The 21,253-nt window shown below is 38.9% G+C and overlaps 1 protein-coding gene across 1 annotated transcript; it reads left to right on the forward strand.

The window, feature by feature from the left end:
- Nucleotides 1–1,353: 1,353 nt before the first annotated feature.
- LOC146620743 (glutathione hydrolase 5 proenzyme-like) lies at nt 1,354–18,070 on the forward strand. The gene is made up of 15 exons (XM_085367704.1): nt 1,354–1,446; nt 1,593–1,681; nt 2,539–2,618; nt 3,809–3,813; nt 5,801–5,843; nt 5,918–6,025; nt 11,916–12,093; nt 12,182–12,342; nt 12,571–12,717; nt 12,851–12,981; nt 13,859–14,034; nt 14,201–14,292; nt 17,460–17,566; nt 17,736–17,846; nt 17,933–18,070. The coding sequence occupies exons 1-15, from the start codon at nt 1,354–1,356 to the stop codon at nt 18,068–18,070; spliced, it is 1,659 nt and encodes a 552-aa protein (XP_085223830.1).
- Nucleotides 18,071–21,253: the final 3,183 nt, after the last annotated feature.

Genomic DNA, 21,253 nt, shown 5'->3' on the forward strand with positions numbered 1-21,253 from the left:
ATGATCAGCTGATCGGCTTTTCTCTCTTGTTTGTTTATCGCCCACTTTGCGCCAGAAAGACGAAACCAGCAGATGTCGCGCTAAACAACAGAAGCACGTTTAAGCTTGATCGGCTGTTGTTAGAATTTATTTAATATTAATTTCTAGTATCAGCTGATGTTTGCTGGAGCCACAGCTGTAAAGCTGCTGGTCATGATGTCGGTTTGGATATCTGGTGAGAGGGAAACGTGAAGACCACCCACCAGGATCCTTTTTTATGTAGCTGACAGCTGGTAACTGTGCAGGGGCGGGTCTAGCAAAGTTTTGCCAGGGGGCCAGGTAGGGCATTAACAGGGAAAGGGGGCACAAAGAAATACTTTTCTTTCCTATTCTCATTTAAAATATCTAGCTTTTATTAAATAATTATCTAAATCTTACAACCAAAGTTTTTATCTGACGTAAAATGTATAGAAATCATACATATACCAAAAAGACTGTACATCACTGTCACAACAGGGTTTGTTTTCATTCAAAGGCTTTATGGCTTTAATACCTGGTGGGTCGGTCTGTAGTCAAAATGCCCGATTTTCTGTCCCAGTCCAGCCCTGCAGGTTATACTGGCAGTGTCACCATGCCAGCTGAATGTATTTCATCATCAGCCAGTGTTGTTCTTTATCAATATTACCAAAGTTTACCATAAGGCAGCATAGAAAGTATTTACTTGCTTTCAGGTTTTATTCAAATATTAATCTTTTCAGTTGTTTCTCCACTTTTTTCCTGTTTCAAAATCAAACACCAGTTTGTGAGAAGATTATCTTCTTTTTTTAACAGGCAGAGAAAGTTTTGCATTGGAATGGCTAATTTGTCAATTGTTTGCTACAAATGTTCGTATTTTAATATTCAAAAATGTTTTTGCCCAAAACATATGTGCAGTATATGTCAGTAAAAATACTATGCAAATATTGCTGTCCTTGAATGCTGAGTAAACACTGACAAAGCACTGATTGTATCTCTTGTACTTTATCAACGCAGTATCTAAAAACTTTGCACCGTAGTGGTTAAAATCTCATTCTAATAAGAGTTAAAAGTGCATTTGGTTATTAGGTTTATAGGATTATTGAATTATGGTTAAGGGTTGGTAGAATTTTTTTTTAAAACATTATCTGCCAATTAAATCTGCCACCCTTCTCCAAATCTGTGCCCCTACCTGGCCCCCCCAACAAAAATTTTCTAGACACGCCACTGCGCCTATCAGTGCCCACACAGCGGAAATATGTGCGCAACACGTAGCTGTGCTGTCTGGGGAATCATCAACAAGCGGTAAACTTTCAGAGGAAGTGAACTACTGACGGTTACGCAGAGAAGAAAACAGCGATGTCTGAGTCAGACGAGGAGCGTGGTACTTTCCGCACCAGCAAGAACACTGAGGGGGCAAATACGACTCCTAATAGCCCCAAGGGGGTTATGGTGACACTACCTTGCTTCTCTTGGTGTCCCAAAATATGCAGCCCAAACGGTCACGCCATCTTCTGGATTTGTTTTTTTTTTTTTTTGGTTGTGCAATAGTTGGTGGTATTTGGTTAGGGGTATGGTTATGTAAAAGTAAAGGTCAGGTTGCCCCGTCGGACGACGAGGACCCTAATTGCCGTTTCTCAAAAGCTGCAGTGGCCGCAGACTCCGAGAATTGTTCGGAGATTGGAAAGTGAGTAACATTTGAAACTTCTGATACATTTTTTTTTCACATTACACATACGATTATGCACTGATCCAAATGCAAACGCTAAAAAATCTCCAAGAACTGCGAACATATGGGCTCAAATTGTGGTCATAAATATTTTGTACTTGTAAATCAGGATTTGTATGTGTAAAAAGAATTTGTGTGTGCCTTAGTGATGTGTCAGTTGTGAACGAAATGGCTCTTAGAGCCGGGTCTTTGACGTGAACGACGCAAGCCGGCTCCTTATCGCGAGCCTCCCAGTCCTACTGCCAGTTTCTGGAAGACACCTTCTTCAAGCAGTGGTACAGGAAGAAGTCTGCATCCTTCAAGAAAAACATGATTTTCATGCAGGACAATGCTCCATCACACGAGTCCAAGTACTCCACAGCGTGGCTGGCAAGAAAGGGTATAAAAGAAGAAAAACTAATGACATAATGACATGGCCACCTTTTTCTTTCTCTCACCCTCTCTCCCTCTTGCACTTTTTTTTTGCTTCATTCCGCATTTGAGCTTTGCGCTGGGATGAGGGGGGAGGGGCGGTAGTTACACTGGCAGTAGCACAGGAACAGAGCAGGAGGGAGAGAGAGAGAAAGAGAGCCAGGGACAACAACGTCAGATTACAAAGGTATAGTAATCATCCACAACTATTTTCAGTTGCGGATGATAAAGGATTCAGAAAGTTTATTCATGCAGGTCCATATGACAGAGAGTATGCATGTTCTTTTTGTTCTGTCATGACAATTTAATTGTGGGACATTACAATTTTGATGAAGATTAAAATTAAATTAATTGTGCACACATGATAACAATAACACTAAAGTGATAACGATGAACTCTTTCAGGGACATTCTTCGGAAAAATGGCTCTGCAGTAGATGCTGCCATTGCTGCGCTGCTGTGCACCTCCATCATGAACCCACAGTGCATGGGGATTATGGAACGCCAGGACTGCCATAATGAATTAATTAAATACACCATTAAATAATTAATTAAATGTGGCAATAATTAATTAAAATTGGAATTAATTAATTAAATAAATAGTTATGACACATGTAATTAATTAATTATTGACACATTTAATTAATTATTTATGTATTTCACATTTTAATTAATTATTGACACATTTCATTAATTATTGACACATTTAATTAATTATTTAATGATATATTTATTTATTTCATTTTGGCAGTCCTGACGCCTGGCTCTCATCATGAAATAATTTTATCTGTCAGCCTCACCCATCAAACTCAGGGGGCGGGGTTAACGCTGCCCATGCAGCTTCTCTAACATTTGATTGGTTGCCGTGCAAAGTAAGTCAAAACAGGTCGATCCTAGAAAATCGATTGCTTGTGTAGACTTGGGGCAGCCAGGTATCCCAGAATGCAGATCAAATCACAGGCAGCAATGGTGGTGGTGTAGTTTTAAAATGCCCCGTTTTTCTGTCACCAGCTACACTTTTAACAGTGTTTTAGCCGCGAATGTCGCGACGTATGTCTGGTCAGGTTGTCAACATAGAACATGTTTGCAAAAGTGCTCAGATGTTTTCAGAGATTTCACTAGCTCTGCTAACAGTTAGCATGCAGAGTGCACCGAGGGGGTTACGTTAACCGGTTTGTTTACATATTCCACTCTCCGTGTTCCACATGTTGCATTCGCAGATTCTCATTTTCACCGAACGATCGTCTCTTTCCGCCTGGTCTTGTGTCTCTGTGCTTCTGTAACATAAAGAACGAGCTGACATTTTTCTCACGAAACCAGCGATCAGCTCAACAGACCCTCAGTTTACCTGCATGCATCCTCCTCCTCATCTGTCAGCTGTTTAACACCTGCTGCTAATTCAAGAAACACGCCTAGTTACCTGGTGATAGTCACAGTTTAACTGGGCAGCCGGTGCTCGATATAAAGCAATGTCAGCGCATTTTTCTGCACAAGATAAGTAAATATAGTGTTTTCCCCGAGCGCAGAGCTGCTGGAGCTCGTTTCCTTACAGAGCACTTTATAGGCGCTTATAGCAGCTTTATCAGCGGCTGATGTCCAATCACCGGCACACAGCTTTGAAACCTCAGCTGAGTTTTAGCTCTCAGTGGTTAAACGCTGGACTTCATTCACTCAGGTTCTGTCTGTCGGGTCACGTTTACTTCGCTGTTTTATTTACAACTGAGCAAATCGGTTTGGCTGAGGTTAAAGTTACGTTTCATAACTGCATAGTTTCACAGACGTTTAATGGTTCACTGGCACATGTGTTAGACTGAACTATTATCTAAATATCATCTGTTTTTTAATAGTTATTCAACTGTATTCTAAGCACCAGCTGTCTGTTAGAATGTGATTTTTTCTCTCTCTCTGTTGGCAGAGGTATAAAAATGCGCAGGAAAATCTGACGTGCATGGCAAACTTCACCGACGATATTTAGGGAGGAATAAACACACATCAAACATAAATGAACCAATTGCCTGTCTCCATAATTGAGAGAATTTTCTCTTCTTATGTCAACACTCTCTCTCTCTTTTTTTTTGCTTTTTTTTTGCTTTTTCGGTCATGTTATGTTTACCTGTCAAAGGCTTGTTACAAACTATGAAACACATCGTGCAGACTTCTGGATGTTAGAAGAAAACTAATACTGCTCATGAATGAGACTAAAGGCAGGAAGGTGTCCTTTAAAACTAAACATGTTAATAGGACCTCCCTGTTTATATCATAGTTTATGATATAGCACGTGTATTTCAGTAATAGCCTGCTGAGGCCACTATACGTGCTGGCCTCATATCAAATGTGAAGGCAGACTGAGTCTATGTTTGACGTTTTTTATATCTAATCTTCCTTTTCAAACATTTAAACAGCAGCGAGTCTGCAGCTGAGGGAATACAAACTCAAACTGTCGGAACAGGTTTGCTCGTTTCTTGGATTCATTTGGTGATTTATTAAATGTATAACTGTTATTCTAATCTGCTGCTGAGTCTCTTACACTTTTCTTTATGCTGTATATTTTCACGTCTCTGGAATAGTTGGCAGTTAGATAGTCAGCTGGGAAGCTTTGTGTTAACTCATGGAGCTGAGGATATCGTGGATATGCTGACCTCGCTGCGTGGTGTACAGAGCGAGGTCAGCATGATTAATATTCACAATAAAAATATTAGCCGAACATCATGAAGTCTGTATGTGTTTCATAGTGTCGAACAACCTTTGTATAGTTAAAGCCAGCAGTTACTACATGACGGAAACACCAACGTTATCTCTTTTATGTGTTTATACACAGGTCACGCTGATTACTGAACAAAAACCCAAAGATCAGATGTTAAACAGATTTATTTGCTCTCTCTCCTCCTTAAACATGTTTTTAATGTTAGTTATAATTCAGAATTGGCGACTGAAACACGTAGGACACATAAGAACATCAGGAAATAAAACACCGATAAATATAACCTCAGTAAAAGAAGTCAGCGGGGGTTACTACAGCTGTGTACCGGGGCCTGCGCTTTGTCGGTGGGATTGCTTGCGAGGCGAGCGGGTCTATCCCACGCTTTGCCGTGAGACTGGGCAGACATCTCCGAAATCATCGAAGCACTTTTGCAAAGAGGCTGTATCTTGACAAACCGACCAGACACATGAAGATTAAACCACTACATTCTCGGCTAAAAAAATATTAAAACGGTATTTGGTAACACACAAACAGGGTTTTTCAAAGCTCAGTTCTGTTAGCTTCCACATGCCGGTTGTTGTGTGCTAGAAACAATGGCCACCAGGCCAAAGCAATGGTTTTGACTCGATCAGCGTTAACCCCGCCCCCTGAGTTTGATGGGTGAGGCTGACAGATAAAATTATTTCATGATGAGAGCCAGGCGCCAGGACTGCCAAAATGAAATAAATAAATATATCATTAAATAATTAATTAAATGTGTCAATAATTAATGAAATGTGTCAATAATTAATTAAAATGTGAAATACATAAATAATTAATTAAATGTGTCAATAATTAATTAATTACATGTGTCATAACTATTTATTTAATTAATTAATTCCAATTTTAATTAATTATTGCCACATTTAATTAATTATTTAATGGTGTATTTAATTAATTCATTATGGCAGTCCTGGCGTTCCATAGGGGATTGGAGGCGGGGTCATATTCACTGTGATGGACAGCTCCGGTAACAAGACACCCTCGCTACTCTTTGCTCAGCTCTGCTGTGGATTAATGTAGTAATATGTCATCTTTTCAAAGGTAAAGTGAAAATCATCACCTCCAGAGAGACTGTCCCCAGCAACGTGACCTCTGACCTGCTTAAGTCGTGTCCTAACACCACAGAGTGGACCGTGGAGTGGCCGCAAGGTGGGCTGTTTATCTGGCATAATGCTAATATTTATAAGGTTTTAGTCTAATCTGCTCTTGGACTCACCTTTATGACACAGCTAATTTATTCTGTACAGGTCACTGCTAATGCACACTGTGAGTCATTCCTCATTCAGCTTTCCTCAAAAAAGCAAAACTGGGATAATATAAAAAGAAAAGAAAAAAGATAAAGCAAACCACTACAGAGGGTTTGGCTGTCAGCAGATATTAAAGACAATGAGTCGGTGTCATATATGACACTATCAGAATAATCTAGCATAAACACCATGAAATACATGCTCCTTAGTTTCAGAAACAACCAGAGAGATTGAAGTAGTCAGGTTTTTCTCCAAACTGGTCTTAACAGGTCTTTCTCCAAATGATACACAAGATGTAACACAAAGGTTTTAAAGGTGTAGTCAATTATCTGTAGAGATATATTTTAAATTCTGCACCTTAATCTGCAAGTCAAACTCAAGATATGAAGGATCATACCTTTGTTTTATCACCTGAGAGGGTTCTTGTCATCAAAGAAGCGGAGGAAAGAGACAGCATGATCTTGTTAAAATGTCATCCTCCTCCTCACCTCTAACCTCATCTACTGAATTAAAGTCAAGACTCTAATACACTAAAGAGTGCACAACTATTCTTATTTAATTATTGAAAATAATAATTATTGGAAAAAAAAAATAATAATAAAGTCAGCAACAAAAACCTAAATGATCTTATACCTCTTCAAAGAAATATATAACAAGACCAGAGAAATTCAAATACTGGGTCAAAAAACCCACATTTTTGTTTGCCAAAGGATAGCTGCTCCACAGTCCTGGGTCCTTTTTGTCATATATGTCATTTCATGATGCACTCGATGTGTTTTTTCTTGGTCAAAGGTTTGAACTGCAGGCAGGCCATTTTAACACCCAGGTACTTCTTCTGTGAAGCCATGCTATTGTAATAGATGCAGCATGCGGTTTAGCGTGGTCTTGCTGAAATAGATGTCAACTCGATGGGAGCACAAGTTGCCTGTGTACACCTTTCAGCACTGGTGCATTGCCAGATGTGCAAGCAGCCAATTCTATAGGCAGTAAAATAATTACATACCTTCAGAGGTTTTGAATTGAGTGTTGATAACAAGCTGCAAAAACAGCAGCACTTAACAACGTTAAAGCCCTTTACTCTTTAGCCCAGAATGCAGGATCCACATTTTCTAAAAAAAAAATTTGATTTGTCTGACATTAGAACAGTTCTCCACTTTGCCTCAGTCCTTGTTGAATGAGCTTTGGCCCATTCAACATGTTTATGTTTAAAATGCAACACCGCCACCTAGGGGAATTTCCAATATTAAAATGCCTTTATTAAATGCATTTGTTAAAAGACAAAAAAGGATTAATAAGCAATTGCAGCCCAGAGAATAATGAAAGGTGACTGTGGTACAGCCAACTCTAATAGACTCTAATCGAGTCTGCAGAGAATGTCCACACATAAGGTCTTCATACAGTATTAGTCCTTTATTTTATCCAGGTAAAAAATCTCATTGAGATTAAAAATTTCATTTCCAAGAGAGCCATGGCATCATGGCAACAAAAGTCAAAATAGACGTACCACATAAGTATATAACATTTAAAAAAATACAATATCCCGTACAAACATGTGAGAAATATACAATAACAGATCTAATTAAGAGCGACATTAAATACAATGACACTGAGTAAAAGAGTTATTCTCTCGTTCCTTTAAGACAGACTTAAACTCCCCCAAGGTAACCAATTCTGATCATTTCAGTTCCTCCTGCAGATTATTCCAGGAAGCAGGGGCAGCGTAATTAAAAGCCTTTTTCTCCAATTCTGTTCTGATTTTTGGGCCAATCAATTGTATGATATTGTGCGAATGAAGGCTGTATTGGTTGTGGTTTTTACACATATAAACACATAAATAAGATGGAACCAGCCCAAGGAGAGGTTTATAGATAAACATCAACCAATGGGAGAGTCTACAAATATGGAAAGATGGACATTTAGCAGCAGCATACAAAGAACAATGATGTACACAATTTCCATAACCAGTAATAAAAAGTAAAGCACAATGGTACACAGTATCCAACCTCTTTAGGTAGTGAGCAGGTGCATTAAAAAATAAAAAGCAGGTCACCAAAATCCATTAAAGGTAAAGAAGTTGCATGAATCAAGTGTTTTCTCATTTGGAGGGAGAAACAGGATTGATTTCTAAAAAAGAAACTTAGTTTTAGTTTTAACTTCGACACAAGCCTTTGAATTTGAGTTTTAAATGACAAATTCTGATCTATAATGATCCCTAGATACTTGTAAGATGTGACCATTTCAATTTCAGTTCCTTGAATTGTTGTAATCTTAGGAGATGTAGCTAACAACTCTTTGCCATTTGAGGATAACACGAACTTGTATTTCTATCGATTTAACACCAACTTAAGTTGGGTTAAATGGGACTGAAAAACATCAAAGGCAGACTGCAGAAATTGCAGGGTTGGTGAAGGAGATGAACAAGAGATAATTGTATCATCTGCATAAAGATGAAATGCAGCATTTGACAAATTATCACAAAGGTTGTTTATGTAAAGAGAAAAGAACAATGGCTCTGATATGGAGCCCTGTGGAACTTCTTTGGATACTTGGATACTGGGAGAAAAGAGGAAGTTTGCAGTCCATTGAATCAATGATGTCATTAACCACTTAAATAGCAGCAGTTAGTGTGCTGTGTTGTTTTCTGAATCCTGACTGATGTTGGAAAGAACTGAATTTTTGTCAAAAAAGTCTTTCAGTTGTTCACTAATGAACAGCTAAACTCTGAATCTAGAACTTTTGCTAGAACACACAATTTAGATATGGGCCTGTAGTTATTAACATCTGAAGGATCACCTCTTTTCAGCAAAGGGAGAACACAGGCAGATTTCTGTATTACAGGGATCTCACTTTCGAGAGGCTAAGATTAAAAATGTAAGTTAGTGGTTCTGCTATAAAATCTGCAGCCAACTTAAGACAATAAGGATCAAGTTGATCTGGTCCTGCAGATTTATTTAGATCCAACAGATTTAAAGCCCTGTGGACCTCAAAAACATTTAGTGGAGAAAAACTGAAGGGTTGGACCAAAGATTCAGTTTGAGTGGTTGCAGAGAGAGCCTCCTGTTGATTAAGCTGTTTTAAATCTGGATATAAAGATTCAAATAGAGATCCTGAAGAATGAAAAAGCTCATTAAAGCAGTTTAGAATATCACATTTCTCCATTAAGGTGCAGGAGTCTTTTACGACAAAGGCTGGCATCTCATTTGTAGTTATGTCTCCATAAGAAGATTTTATTATTTTCCAGAATTTCTTAGGATCGTTCAGATGTTTAGTAGTTTTTGAAAGATAGAATTCTGATTTGGCCTTTTAAATTAAGGAAGTTGAACGGTTTCTGAGCTGTCTAAAAATCAGCCAGTCCGCTTCAGATTTGGTTTTTCTGGCATCCCTTTTTTTGAGTAGACTGGAGAGCTGATGTCATGGTCTGGCTGGCAGACCGTGGGGATGTGGGGAAAGGAGGACCCAAAACGCAGACTCTGCGATGCAAACAGTGCTCTTTATTTACAGTGAAAAGCTGTAAACACAATAACTCCCCGTTGCTCCCTTGAACCCCGTGTGCATGCTTCCCTCCGACGTCTGTGTTCGTGCTCCCTGCTGTTGTGTTTCCGCACACCCCGTGCGTGCTGCCTTTCTGGACCACTCTTCCTCCTGCAGGGAAACCATAGAAGCAGCCGTCAACACTAACCCTCGGCAGGTATATACGAACAGCACTGACATATACTGACACACACTAACTTGGTACGATAACTCAATGATCCCACGCCAGTGGGAGCTCCAACATTCTCCTAAGTAGCTCCCCCGACGAGCCCTGGGCCCTATTTCAGGAAGCCGGTTTAGTGCAAACTCTGAGTAAGTATACCCTGAGTTAACGAAAACTCTGGGTTTTCGGTTTCACAAAGCGAGTTTAGATTAATTAACCCTAACCCTAAGACAACCAGTCCCAGTTGAAATCTCCAGCCAGCACAATTTCATTAAAATCTAAAGTAGATCGTTTTTCACTAAGTGAAACTAAAGCCTCACTACTAGCTGAGGGGGGTCTATAACAGCCCACAATGGTAATAAAATAGCCCTTCAAAAGTTAGAGCTTGAGGGCAAGAAGTTCAAACTGTTTACAAACAGATACTGATGATTGGACAGTAACATGGAATTTGTTTTTTACGTAAATTGCAACACCGCCACCCTTTCTGGTGCGGTCGCAACGGAAAAGATTATAGCGCGTTATTGCAATGTCTTTGTCAGTAACCGATTTTGTAAGCCACTTTGCTGATAATGTAAGAATATCAGTATATAACTCTTTCATCCAAATTTTCATGAAATCAAGTTTGGGAAGAAGACTTCTGACATTTAAATGAGTGATACCAAGACCCGTTCAAGCTTTAAAATCACAAGGAGTACTCAAGCATTTGCAATCTGGACCAGGATTAGGTTGTATTTCCAGATAAAAGAAGCAGAAGAACAAAAACATTTTCTTTTCACAGATTTTTTTTGTAGTTTAACAGACTGATTTCTCTTACAGCTCAATCTCTTTGGGTGGTGAGAGAATTGGGAAATAAACCAGTGATATGGAATAAATAAATCAGTTAAATCAGATGGAATGAGATCTCTGCTGATGATCACATTTGAGAAGCTTCTAAAAGATGTAAAATCCCACCTTGTTCCCTTTGAGAGGAGTAAGAAGTATGATTTCCCTTGTTCTGCAGACTGTTCCTGCACCTCATGTAGACAAAAAGCTGTCAATAAAATCAATAAAGGAAAAAAGGCTACTGAGGATAACATGCTGACTAACAGGGAAAAAAAAGGTAGACCCAGTCGACCTGTGGTAGAGCCTGGTTGTGGCCAGATATAGATATAATCGTCGCATTAAACAGCTTCTAAGAGCAAGATCAGTTACTGAATGGGCTGTTCAACAATAGACAGCTTGCCAGAATGCTGTCCCATCTTTCCCATTTTCTGGTCTTCAATTAATGTTAATTCCTCCCCAGGACAAATCTTAACTCTCCTCACAAGTCCATCTTTATCAGTCATTGTTTCTAATTTGGCTAATCTCCACTCGTTCCCTGGCAGATTATCTGTCTGTGGAGGTGAAGCTGGAAATGTTGTGAGATGCTAAAGTGGGGCCAGAGACACAGGCTGCTGTGGATGCACATGTCCCTGTCCCATATGTTGCTGTCAGCAGAGTACAAATGACCTTCATGCATTACTCCCTGATTGTCTATAGTGTGTTGACTTTGAAGGGAAGCTGTGGATCCATATGTAGAATCAGCATAGTCTCTGTTAAGAAGTGTCTTTTGACAGCATTTGAGTATGGGATGGACAGCAATAAGAACTGGGAGTAGTTGGAGCAGTTCACTTGTGGCAGACATTAAAAAATAAAGAAATTAGACATTAGAATATGTGTGAGAAAGATGAATCAAGGAAAGAAAGGGGGCTACAGACACTATTTATTTATGGGGCCCAGAGTTCTGTGCTACACTCCTGCACACAGGCTGCATAAACAGTAAGAAAAGTAAATATAAGATATGCTAAATGCTTCTTTGAGCCAGAAATAGTGTAAATATAGTGAAATAAACTTAAAATAACTGTAAGATGCAAAATGTTATCTCTAACATAATCAGTTACAAACAGACACACATTTCCCTCTGAAATGGAGCAGAATAGAATAGAGTATTTACAAAGCACCAAATTATAACAGACATCATCTCAGATCATTAAAGGTCAGGACCTTACAGTTTACTCAAAACACGAGCAAATGTATGTGGGACTTTCCAGCACTGACTATCCATTATCTATCTAACCAGGTAGCAAATGGATTGGGGTTCCTGGGGAAATTCGAGGTTATGAAGCGGCACACCGGCTTTATGGGAAGTTGCCGTGGGCCGACCTCTTTCAGCCGACCATCAAATTAGCCAGAGAAGGATTCCCTATTCCTTACTACCAAGGTCAACACATCCCACGCATTAATAATACGTCAATACGGTATGAAAAACACCCACAATGTGATTTCAAAAATACAAAGAGCAAACAATGAATGGTTCAGCTTTATTTCACTGTCTTTGTCTTTTAGGGAGTTATATTTAGATAAAAATGGGAACCTGCTTAAGACCGGTGATACTGTGAAATTTGAGAAACTGGCTGACACTTTGGAGATGATCGCAAACGAGGGACCAGATGTGTTTTACAACGGAACAATAGCAAAGAATTTAACCAGTGACATACAGAATGAAGGTATTATCAGACGGGTTTCATCCTGCTCTCTTTCTGACCGTTTTCTATGTCTGCCAGGCACAATGATCTAATTACAAATTACAAAAATCTATTGGTTTTGGAAAACTGTAACATGATCCCTCACAGGCTACACTGTGATCTGTCTCGATCCATTCAAAGTCTTGATTATGAAATTCATTGTGTTCATTTTTGCTCAGCAGAATCATTTGTTTCACTGTTCTTGCTCAGGAGGAAACCTCACACGGAAGGACTTGGAATTGTATGAAGCTAAAGTGACTGATGCGTGGAATATTTCTTTGGGAGAGTATAAGCTGTACTTCCCTCCGCCCCCTGCAGGAGGAGCCATCCTCAGCCTCATCCTCAACATCATGAAAGGTTCCTGATTGTTGCTTCTAGCATGTAGAGTTTGATTCATATAGGAAAATGATCCTTATCAATCTTTACAAATGTGATACACTAAGAATTGATGTTTTCAATCCAAAAAATAATTTTGTTTTTATATTTTTAGGATACAAAATGGAATCAGAACCTAAGACGACTGATGAAAAGATTTTGTTTTATCACCGTTATATTGAAGCTTTAAAATTTGCCAATGAATTAAAGACAAATATCAGCGATCCAAACTTCAGCTCAGATGAAGTAAGTATCTCAAAATCCTACAGATTTGCACCTGCTTTGTTGCATAAAGAATGATTCTATTTAAGTGACTAAACAATTAAAAGTAACAATACCACATCACAAAACACAAAACAAACCACCCCTTGCCTGCAGCTCATCCACAAACTACACCCCACCACAGTCAGTTTATGCACACTGATAATGAGTTGAGGTTTTTTTGTAATATCTCTGAGTTTTGCACAGTTGGACTTTAGGTTAATTTGTTGGGTTGAGATTGTGACTATGTGTTAACAAAGTGCTTTTACAGAAGTGTTCACCTTTGTTAATGATCAATCAGGGGCATTTGATTATCAGTACCTGGCTGCTACTTACAATTAAAGTTCTTATAGAAGCACTAAGGGTGTAGAAAACCAGTAGAGTGCTGTAAGAATTTCTTTGAGTCTCAGCATTTTCATTTCAGCATCATTCTGAGCAGTGATGTAGCTTTTAAAACATATACATATAAATACAAGTTTTAAAAGCACATAAACCTAAATTGGCTTAATATTTGTCTTTAATTTAGTATGTATATATTATTGTTATTATTATCTTAGTATTTAAATATAAGTATAATTTTGTGTAATGTGATGTTTTCAGATACTCTGTAGTTCACACAGATGACTGAATTTCAGAGACTCTATCTTTGGCAGTCATATGTTGAGCTTGATCACTAACCAATATTATAACCTCTAGTATTCATTCATTCATTCATCTTACATCAGTGATGGATCAATGATCAAAATTCTGTTAACATTTGGCTCCAATTTTATAAATTTCTTGACAGCAATGTATTTTCTGTAATGTGCATATTTATTTAGTTTCATTAATTCATTTTATTAATTCTCTGTATTTCACACAGATGGCAAAGAAACTGACACAGGATAGCTTTGCAGACAGCAAACGAAGCTTGATCAGCAGCGACAAGACTCGTGATCCTGGCATCAACTTGTATCTGGACAGCATCGGCACCACACATGTATCTGTGCTGGCTGAAGATGGATCTGCTGTGTCTGTCACCAGCAGCATCAACGACGAGTCAGTACCTGCATCATTCTGTTTCACTGCTAGAAACCAGCTATCAGATATTTTTCTTTCTTGAAACTGAAGATTTAAGAGATTATGGAGGAACTTATTTTTAGACTATTTCTATACTACAAAGAGTGTCTTGGCTTTGTAGTTAATTTAGTTTTTTTGTTTACAGATTCGGCTCCGGGGTCCTCTCTCCAAGCACTGGAATCATTCTCAACAACCAGCTGTCTGACTTCTGTGGTAGAGCTGATAGCTTCTCTCCTGGTAAGAGATCAGTAGGATGCTTTTTACATTTATTATTTATGAAATACAAGTAATCAGACGAGGAAGGTGGATTATTTCAAAACTAATACCACAAAGAGTTTAATTTTTTTCCTGAAATTATTTTCCTGACAGGACATATTTCTTTAAGTAATTTCTATTAATGGCAAAATAGTGCCATTGAGGAAATGAGAGGAGAAAATGGCATTTCATAATTCATTGTGATGCATCATATTTTGTTGATCATGGAAAAACTAAACTTGTTGATCATTTCCACGATGTTTTGCCAAACTGAAACACATCATGTGAATTTGGACTAAAATTGCATTTTCTGTTTAATACCATAGCCTGCTAAAATGTTTGAATGTTCAAGAACAGGCACAGTTTTACTACTGCTGTAGTAAAATCTGTTTCCATGTCAACGTGTTGTTGTGTGAAGTTTTTCCTTCACACTGTCACCAAGTACTTGCTCATAAGGGGCTCTTCTTATTGTTGGGGGTTTCTCTCTACTGAAGTGGGTTAACCTTATAATATAAATGTACCATTGTGATTTGACGGTATATGGATATTTATATTCATTTAAAATTATATAGAGGACAGCACACTGGCACGGTGTTGCCTTATAGCATAGGTGTCAAACTCTGGCCCGCGGGCCAAATTTGGCCCGGAGCCTAATTACATTTGGCCCGCAAAGCCACACCAAATTACTATTAGAGCTGGCCTACTGGTATTATACAGCTAATAGATATATTGTTTAGTATTAAGCTTTGCTTGTTCCATATTCAGTTTTTCAGCAAAACGTGTTTGAGTCCATAAGAAAAGATTCATTCTTATATCTGGAGGAATAAATATATTTCAATAAATATTAATGTTAGCCCGCGACTTTGTTCCAGTTTTGAATTTTGGCCCACTGTGTATTTGAGTTTGACACCCCTGCCTTATAGCAAGAAGGCCCTGAGTTTGATCCCACTTGTGTGGAGCTTGCATGTTCTCCCCATGTTTGTGTGAGTTCTCTCTGGGTACTGCAGCATCCTCCCACAGTCCAAAGACATGCAGTTAGTAGGGTTAGGCTAATTGGTGAATCTAAATTGCCCATAGGTGTGAATGCGAGTGTCTCTCTGTGTTAGCGCTGCATCCGGCTAGCGACCTGACCTCGGTTTACCCTGCCTCTCGCCCTATGGTAGCTAGGATTGGCTCCACCACCCCTGCAACCCTGAGAAGGATAAGCTGAAGATAATCGATGGATGAATCTATATATAGATCTATAATATTGATTCAAGTGTGTTCAAGGTTCTGTATAATTCAGTTTGGACATAGCATCATTCAAACATTAATCTAACACACTGACAGAGTCTCAGTAATAGCTGCACTTTGAAAGACATTTCACTTTAGTTTGATACAGATTCAGTAGAGATAACTCACTTGTTGTGTGTGCACTTTCATCATTTGTTGATAAGCATGGGCGGATGCAATTCTAAACTTGTTTGTAGAGCACAGGTGTCGAACTCCAGGCTTTGAGGGCCAGTGTCCTGCAGATTTTACATGTGTCCTTGATCAAACACAGATAAATTACCTCCTCAGCGGCTGTATCCCAATTCAGGGTCTGCAGCCTTAAAGTACGCAGCCTTAACGGTCCACAAGGGCCGCGTAATCAAAGACCGCTGAGGCCGGAAGTGCGAGGCTTGTGAAATGGGACGGTCTAGCCTCCGTCGCGCTGCCCAGGTTGCCTAGCAACCATGATACTAACAGCTGGAAACGTTTCATACAGCTTTGTTTGACAGGAATGAAGGAGAAACCTTTTTGTTCATTTGTTTGTTTGTTTCTACATGAGCTTTGATCATTCTCTGTAAGATTAAGCTCAGCTATTGAACGGCGTATATTTTAAAGTAAAGGCTTTAAAACCAAGTTAGCACAAACGTCACTAATGTCACATAACTTTGCCGACATGTGGCCAACAGTAATGTTTAATGTTCTTCGTTATTAAACATTTGCACATAAATAAGTGACATAATATTCAGTACTTACTTAAAGTTTACTCTTCGGGCGCCCCTCATCCGCCGTTTTTTTTTTTTTTTGGCAAAATTATCGACACCCACCGCCATGCTATGCATTATGGGATATGTTGGGCCACGAAGTCTACACTGCCACATCCTTAAAATTCAGGGAAATGAAGGACGCATTTGAGGGCAGCATTTCGAGCAGCCTTTGAATTGGGACAGCCTTCGTCGCGTCGCTGTGACGTAATCTGTTGGGTCTAAACTCAGACCCTGCTGTATCCAGGACTTATTCCCGTGAAAGAAAAACAAGGCAACAGCGATCAATCGATTTACTTGCAAGGGAGGCCTCGTCAGTATCTCAGAAACGCACTTCGAATCTCCTTACGAGTGACCCCGATGATGGCCTCCTCTCGCTGCCTTTTATTGAAAACGTTCACACAATAAACAATAGTTTACAAACACCTCCCCTCATAACCCCCCTTGGTTACAAAGACAAGGCACTGTATGTGTGTGTTCTCCTGCTGACCAAAAAGGGTCATAAAAGCATAAAAGCAGGAGCAACATCCTTGGTCATAAAGAGGGTAGTCTCCCCCACACCCAATTCATGGTTCACCCTAGATAACAAAGTGAAGCCATACAAAGGGGAGGAAGTTTACCAACATCAAACAGACCTTCACAAGGATGTGCCTGTGATAAAACACTACAGCCCCCACCCAGAACCTCGAGAATCTGGGGAGGGGGGACAGAAGAATTTCTTTCATCACAGAGTTAAAACAATGTAGAGATGGTAAGCATAAAAATGACAAACATTTAACAATTCACTTTAACATAATCGGCCTTGAAATGCGGCCTTTAAGGCTGCAGACCCTGAATTGGGATACAGCCAACATGTCTTGGAGTTCTCCAGAAGCCTGGTAATGAACTAATCATTTGATTCAGGTGTGTTCACCCAGAGTCTTATCTAAAACCTGCAGGACACCGGCCCTTGAGGCCTGGAGTTTGACACCCCTGTTGTAGAGTATAAAAAATTCAGGTATGAAAATACTGCATGAAAATACAGTAACTGATTCGTGTATGAAACATTTGTGTAAATGATTTATGCACAGATATGTGTGTACAGACTGATTTCTGTTTTCTAGTTTTGTCATTCAAGGTCTTTGTTGTATTTCTCAGGGGAGCGGCCTCCCTCCAATATGGCCCCATCTGTGCTGAAGTCTCCGTCGAAGACGCTGGTGATTGGAGGGTCTGGTTCTGAAACGATTCCACCGGCTGTGGCCTCGGTATGTATGCATGGTACACACAAAGGTGCCGTTACATATTAAATAAAATAAATTGATGTGGACTGATGCTGGTCTTTGCTGTTAAAGCTTGCATCATAGTAACAAGATTCTTCACCCTAATTTATCCTGTAATCATCACTTTCTCACCTCATTTTTTTTTCTCTCCAAGGCGCTCATGAACCACCTTTGGTTTGGAAAGAGCCTTAAGGAGGCAATTATTACGCCTGTTGTTCTTGTAGACTCTAAAAGTGAAGTAAAACCTGAACCCAAGCTTGAAAAGGTAATTTATTCAATGTATTTAAATGATAAATTAATAAGTTCTACTTCTCTTGTTCCATCTGAGTCTCTCTCCTCTTTGCCCTGCAGGATGTAGTTGATGGTCTTGAAGCTAAGGGACATAAAATAGCAAAATTCTACAACACAGTTAACGCTGTGGAAAAGGCGGGCAGCTGTATCTCTGCGTGGTCTGATGAAAGGAAAAAAGGCAAAGCTGCTGGTTACTGAGACCAAGAGTCAGTGATGTCAGTTATACAGCATGGTCTTAAGGTTATGGACACTGCTGTAGCTACAACATTGGTAAATCTATATTCGTCTGTTAACTGATAGATCATTCATGCTTTGCTCATGTGTCTAAAAAGTTTGTAATATTGAAAACATAATGCAACGATCACGATAAATCACAAATTTCATGCAAAAATGTGCAAAGATAGCACTGTAAAAACTAGAAATGTAATTTTTTTAAAAAGTAGGGATTGCTGTTGATATCCGCCTCAATTTTTTACAATCAATATGACCTTCTAAATATTTGTTTATTTTGGGTTTTGATACATATAGAATTGACTAAACAAGGAAACAGCTTTCAGGTCAAAATGTGAAGCCCATGCCTGTTTCTTTGACCTGCATTCTTTCTAAAAAGCAGGCCAGCAGGTTGAGACTGACTGCAGAAATCTTTGGTTATAGTAAACAATTCATATTTTCAAGTCTCATCAAATTCATGTTTACTTTGTAGATTTTAGCCCACTGGATAGTCCAGAAGGGAGATAAAGTAGGGTACACTTTAGGGCAGCCCTAAGTTATCTATCAATTGATTTGTAGTTTAACCCCCCAGCCCCCACCCAATGTTTTTTATTATTATGTTTTTATATTTAGTTTTCATATTAAGATTTTGTGCTTCGTTAGTTCATCCTGCTATTGTTTTGCTGTTATAAAGTGTGGGTAATTCTGCTGATGTGCTCAGGGTAAAAGTTAATCTGACAAGCAGTTTGTGAGGCAACAGTTTTCTTTTTACCTCGGTATCTGTCTGAGCTCCTGTCTGTTTATGCTCCAGAAAAAAACATGAGGTCCAGTTCAAGATTAATGCTATATATCCCTCGGGCTAAACTCACATCTCGTGGTGATAGAGCCTTCTCTGTGGCAGGTCTCAGACTTTGGAATAAATATTCGATCTGCACAAGCACTTGATCAATTTAAATCACTTCTAAAGACACATTTTTATGGCCTGGCTTTTAATACATTATGACCCAAGCATTTTGGTCTTATTTAATAATATTAGTTATTGTTTTAATTCTTTCAAGATATATTTATTGAGCAATTCACATGTTTGTATGACAGTGGAATTTAGAGCATCAGATAGTTGCTCTACTTTTGTACATTAACATCACATAGCATAACAAAATGTAGCATAACATAACATGGTACAATACCCTCCCACACACCCACAACCCCGGTCCCAGCTGTCCAGCTAGCTTGTCCTAATGAGAAGACAAGAAACTATAACTGCTTGTTATAACTTGTTATAGTTTCTTTGCAATAACAATACAATAGGATATAAAACACCACTTTGCAAGGACTATTCCCACAGTATCATCAAATACGCCCAGAATAGTTATTAGTGGATCAGGGTTCAACTGCACATGAAGAATTTGAGAGATTAAATCAAAGATGTCGGCCCAATATTTTTTTTACCTTGGGACAAAAAACAAAACTGTGGCTTAACGTATCTTCAGCTAGGGAGCATTTCTTACAGATAGGAGAGACCTCAGGGTATATTTTATTTAACCTTTCTCTTGAAAAGTGTAGACGATGTAAAGTTTTAAACTGAATCAAGCAGTGTCTTGCATTATAGGAGCATTTATGGATATTTTGTAAACCTTCTTCCCATTGAATGTCTGTGATTGTGATCCCTTATTCTTCTTCCCATTTAGATTTGATAAAGGATGAGGTCACAGGGCTTATTGACATTAGATTCTGATAGGTGCCAGAGATAAATTTCTCACTACAAGGTGAAAGTTGGAGACACTTTTCGAGACCGGAAATGTTGAGACTCTCGAAGCCCTGTACATGTTGCAACCTAATGTTGCCATGATGCCAATTCTCTCTTGGAAATGAGATTTTTACCTGGATAAATAAGAGACTATGTCAGGAAATATTATTAGTCCTTTATCTGCAGGTATCTTAAAAAGTCTCTCCCTGATAGCTTGTATATCTCTTGTAGCTGCTTGAAAGAGGCAAAGACACCCTCCCAGTATAGATTACTGATTGTGCAAAGTCCTACCTGTTTCCAAAGTCTAAATGTATTGTCTAGAATAGACAGTTTAAAACATGGATTCCCTACAATGGGTGCAATGGGGGATAGAGACTTCAAATTAAAGTGTAGTTTAATCTGCTTAAGAATACGTATGGTGCTATGTATTACCACATTGCCATCATATGTAGACTTTTGAATGGGCAGGGGAGACAGCAGAAACAGATTTAAAAACAGATTTAAATCAGTAAACATGGGTGTGAACTCTGGCCGCATATACAAGGGTAAACAAGCAGCGGCGTGAGAAAAGAGAACTACGGGAAGCACTCACAACAGGTAAAATAACAATCAAAAAGTAAAGTAAAATCAAATAAAGAACAACACAATATACTTCCCCGTACTGTTACTGCTAACCTCTGTTAACCTAGTAACTCTTACCTTCTAACTGACAGCTCGTCAATAGTAATAAACGCTCCGTATTCACATTTAAGTGGGATATAAATAGAAAAGAAAAAACACAGTCCTGTGTCAATGTTATAGATATAGATATATCTGTGCTTTTAATACATTTTAAGGTGGATGGGAAAGGTGCTTCTCTGCGTAGTCGAGGGCCTCTTTGGGATCGGTAAAAGTTTTCCTCACATCACCATGGGTCACTAACAGCTTTGCAGAGTATACCAGTCCGTGCCCGACGCCGGGCATCCCATGTAGCATTCCTCTCACATTTGCAAATGTGGCTCTGCGCTTGACAACAGAGGGAGGGAAATCTGGGAAGATGTTTATTTTAAGCCCCTTATACGTCAGGTTCCTGTTCTCTGCGAACGTGGTAGTAGAGCAGGGGTAGGCAACCTTTTGGTTGATGAGTGCCATCTAAAATTTCCTCAGAAGTCAATCTTCCATATGATTGCATTAGCAATAAATTTAATAACGCTCTATATTAACAGTTAAACACTATATAGAACAACTTTATAGAATTACATTTGTTCGCAGATGTTGGCAGCTATCAGTGAATAGTTATCAGATATTTTGAAACAAAAAAAAAAAAGACATTTGATCCATAACAAGAACTCCATATCAGCAAATGAACTGTACAACAGAAAATGCAAATGCTATTGACTGTCTCCTCACAACAATGAATAGAAAAATAAACTGGGCCAATATGG

Source organism: Diplotaxodon limnothrissa, linkage group LG12 (genome assembly GCF_057381915.1).
Source record: "Diplotaxodon limnothrissa isolate DT_005_m linkage group LG12, D_limnothrissa_male_GT1.1, whole genome shotgun sequence".
In the NCBI taxonomy this organism is placed as follows: domain Eukaryota; kingdom Metazoa; phylum Chordata; class Actinopteri; order Cichliformes; family Cichlidae; genus Diplotaxodon; species Diplotaxodon limnothrissa.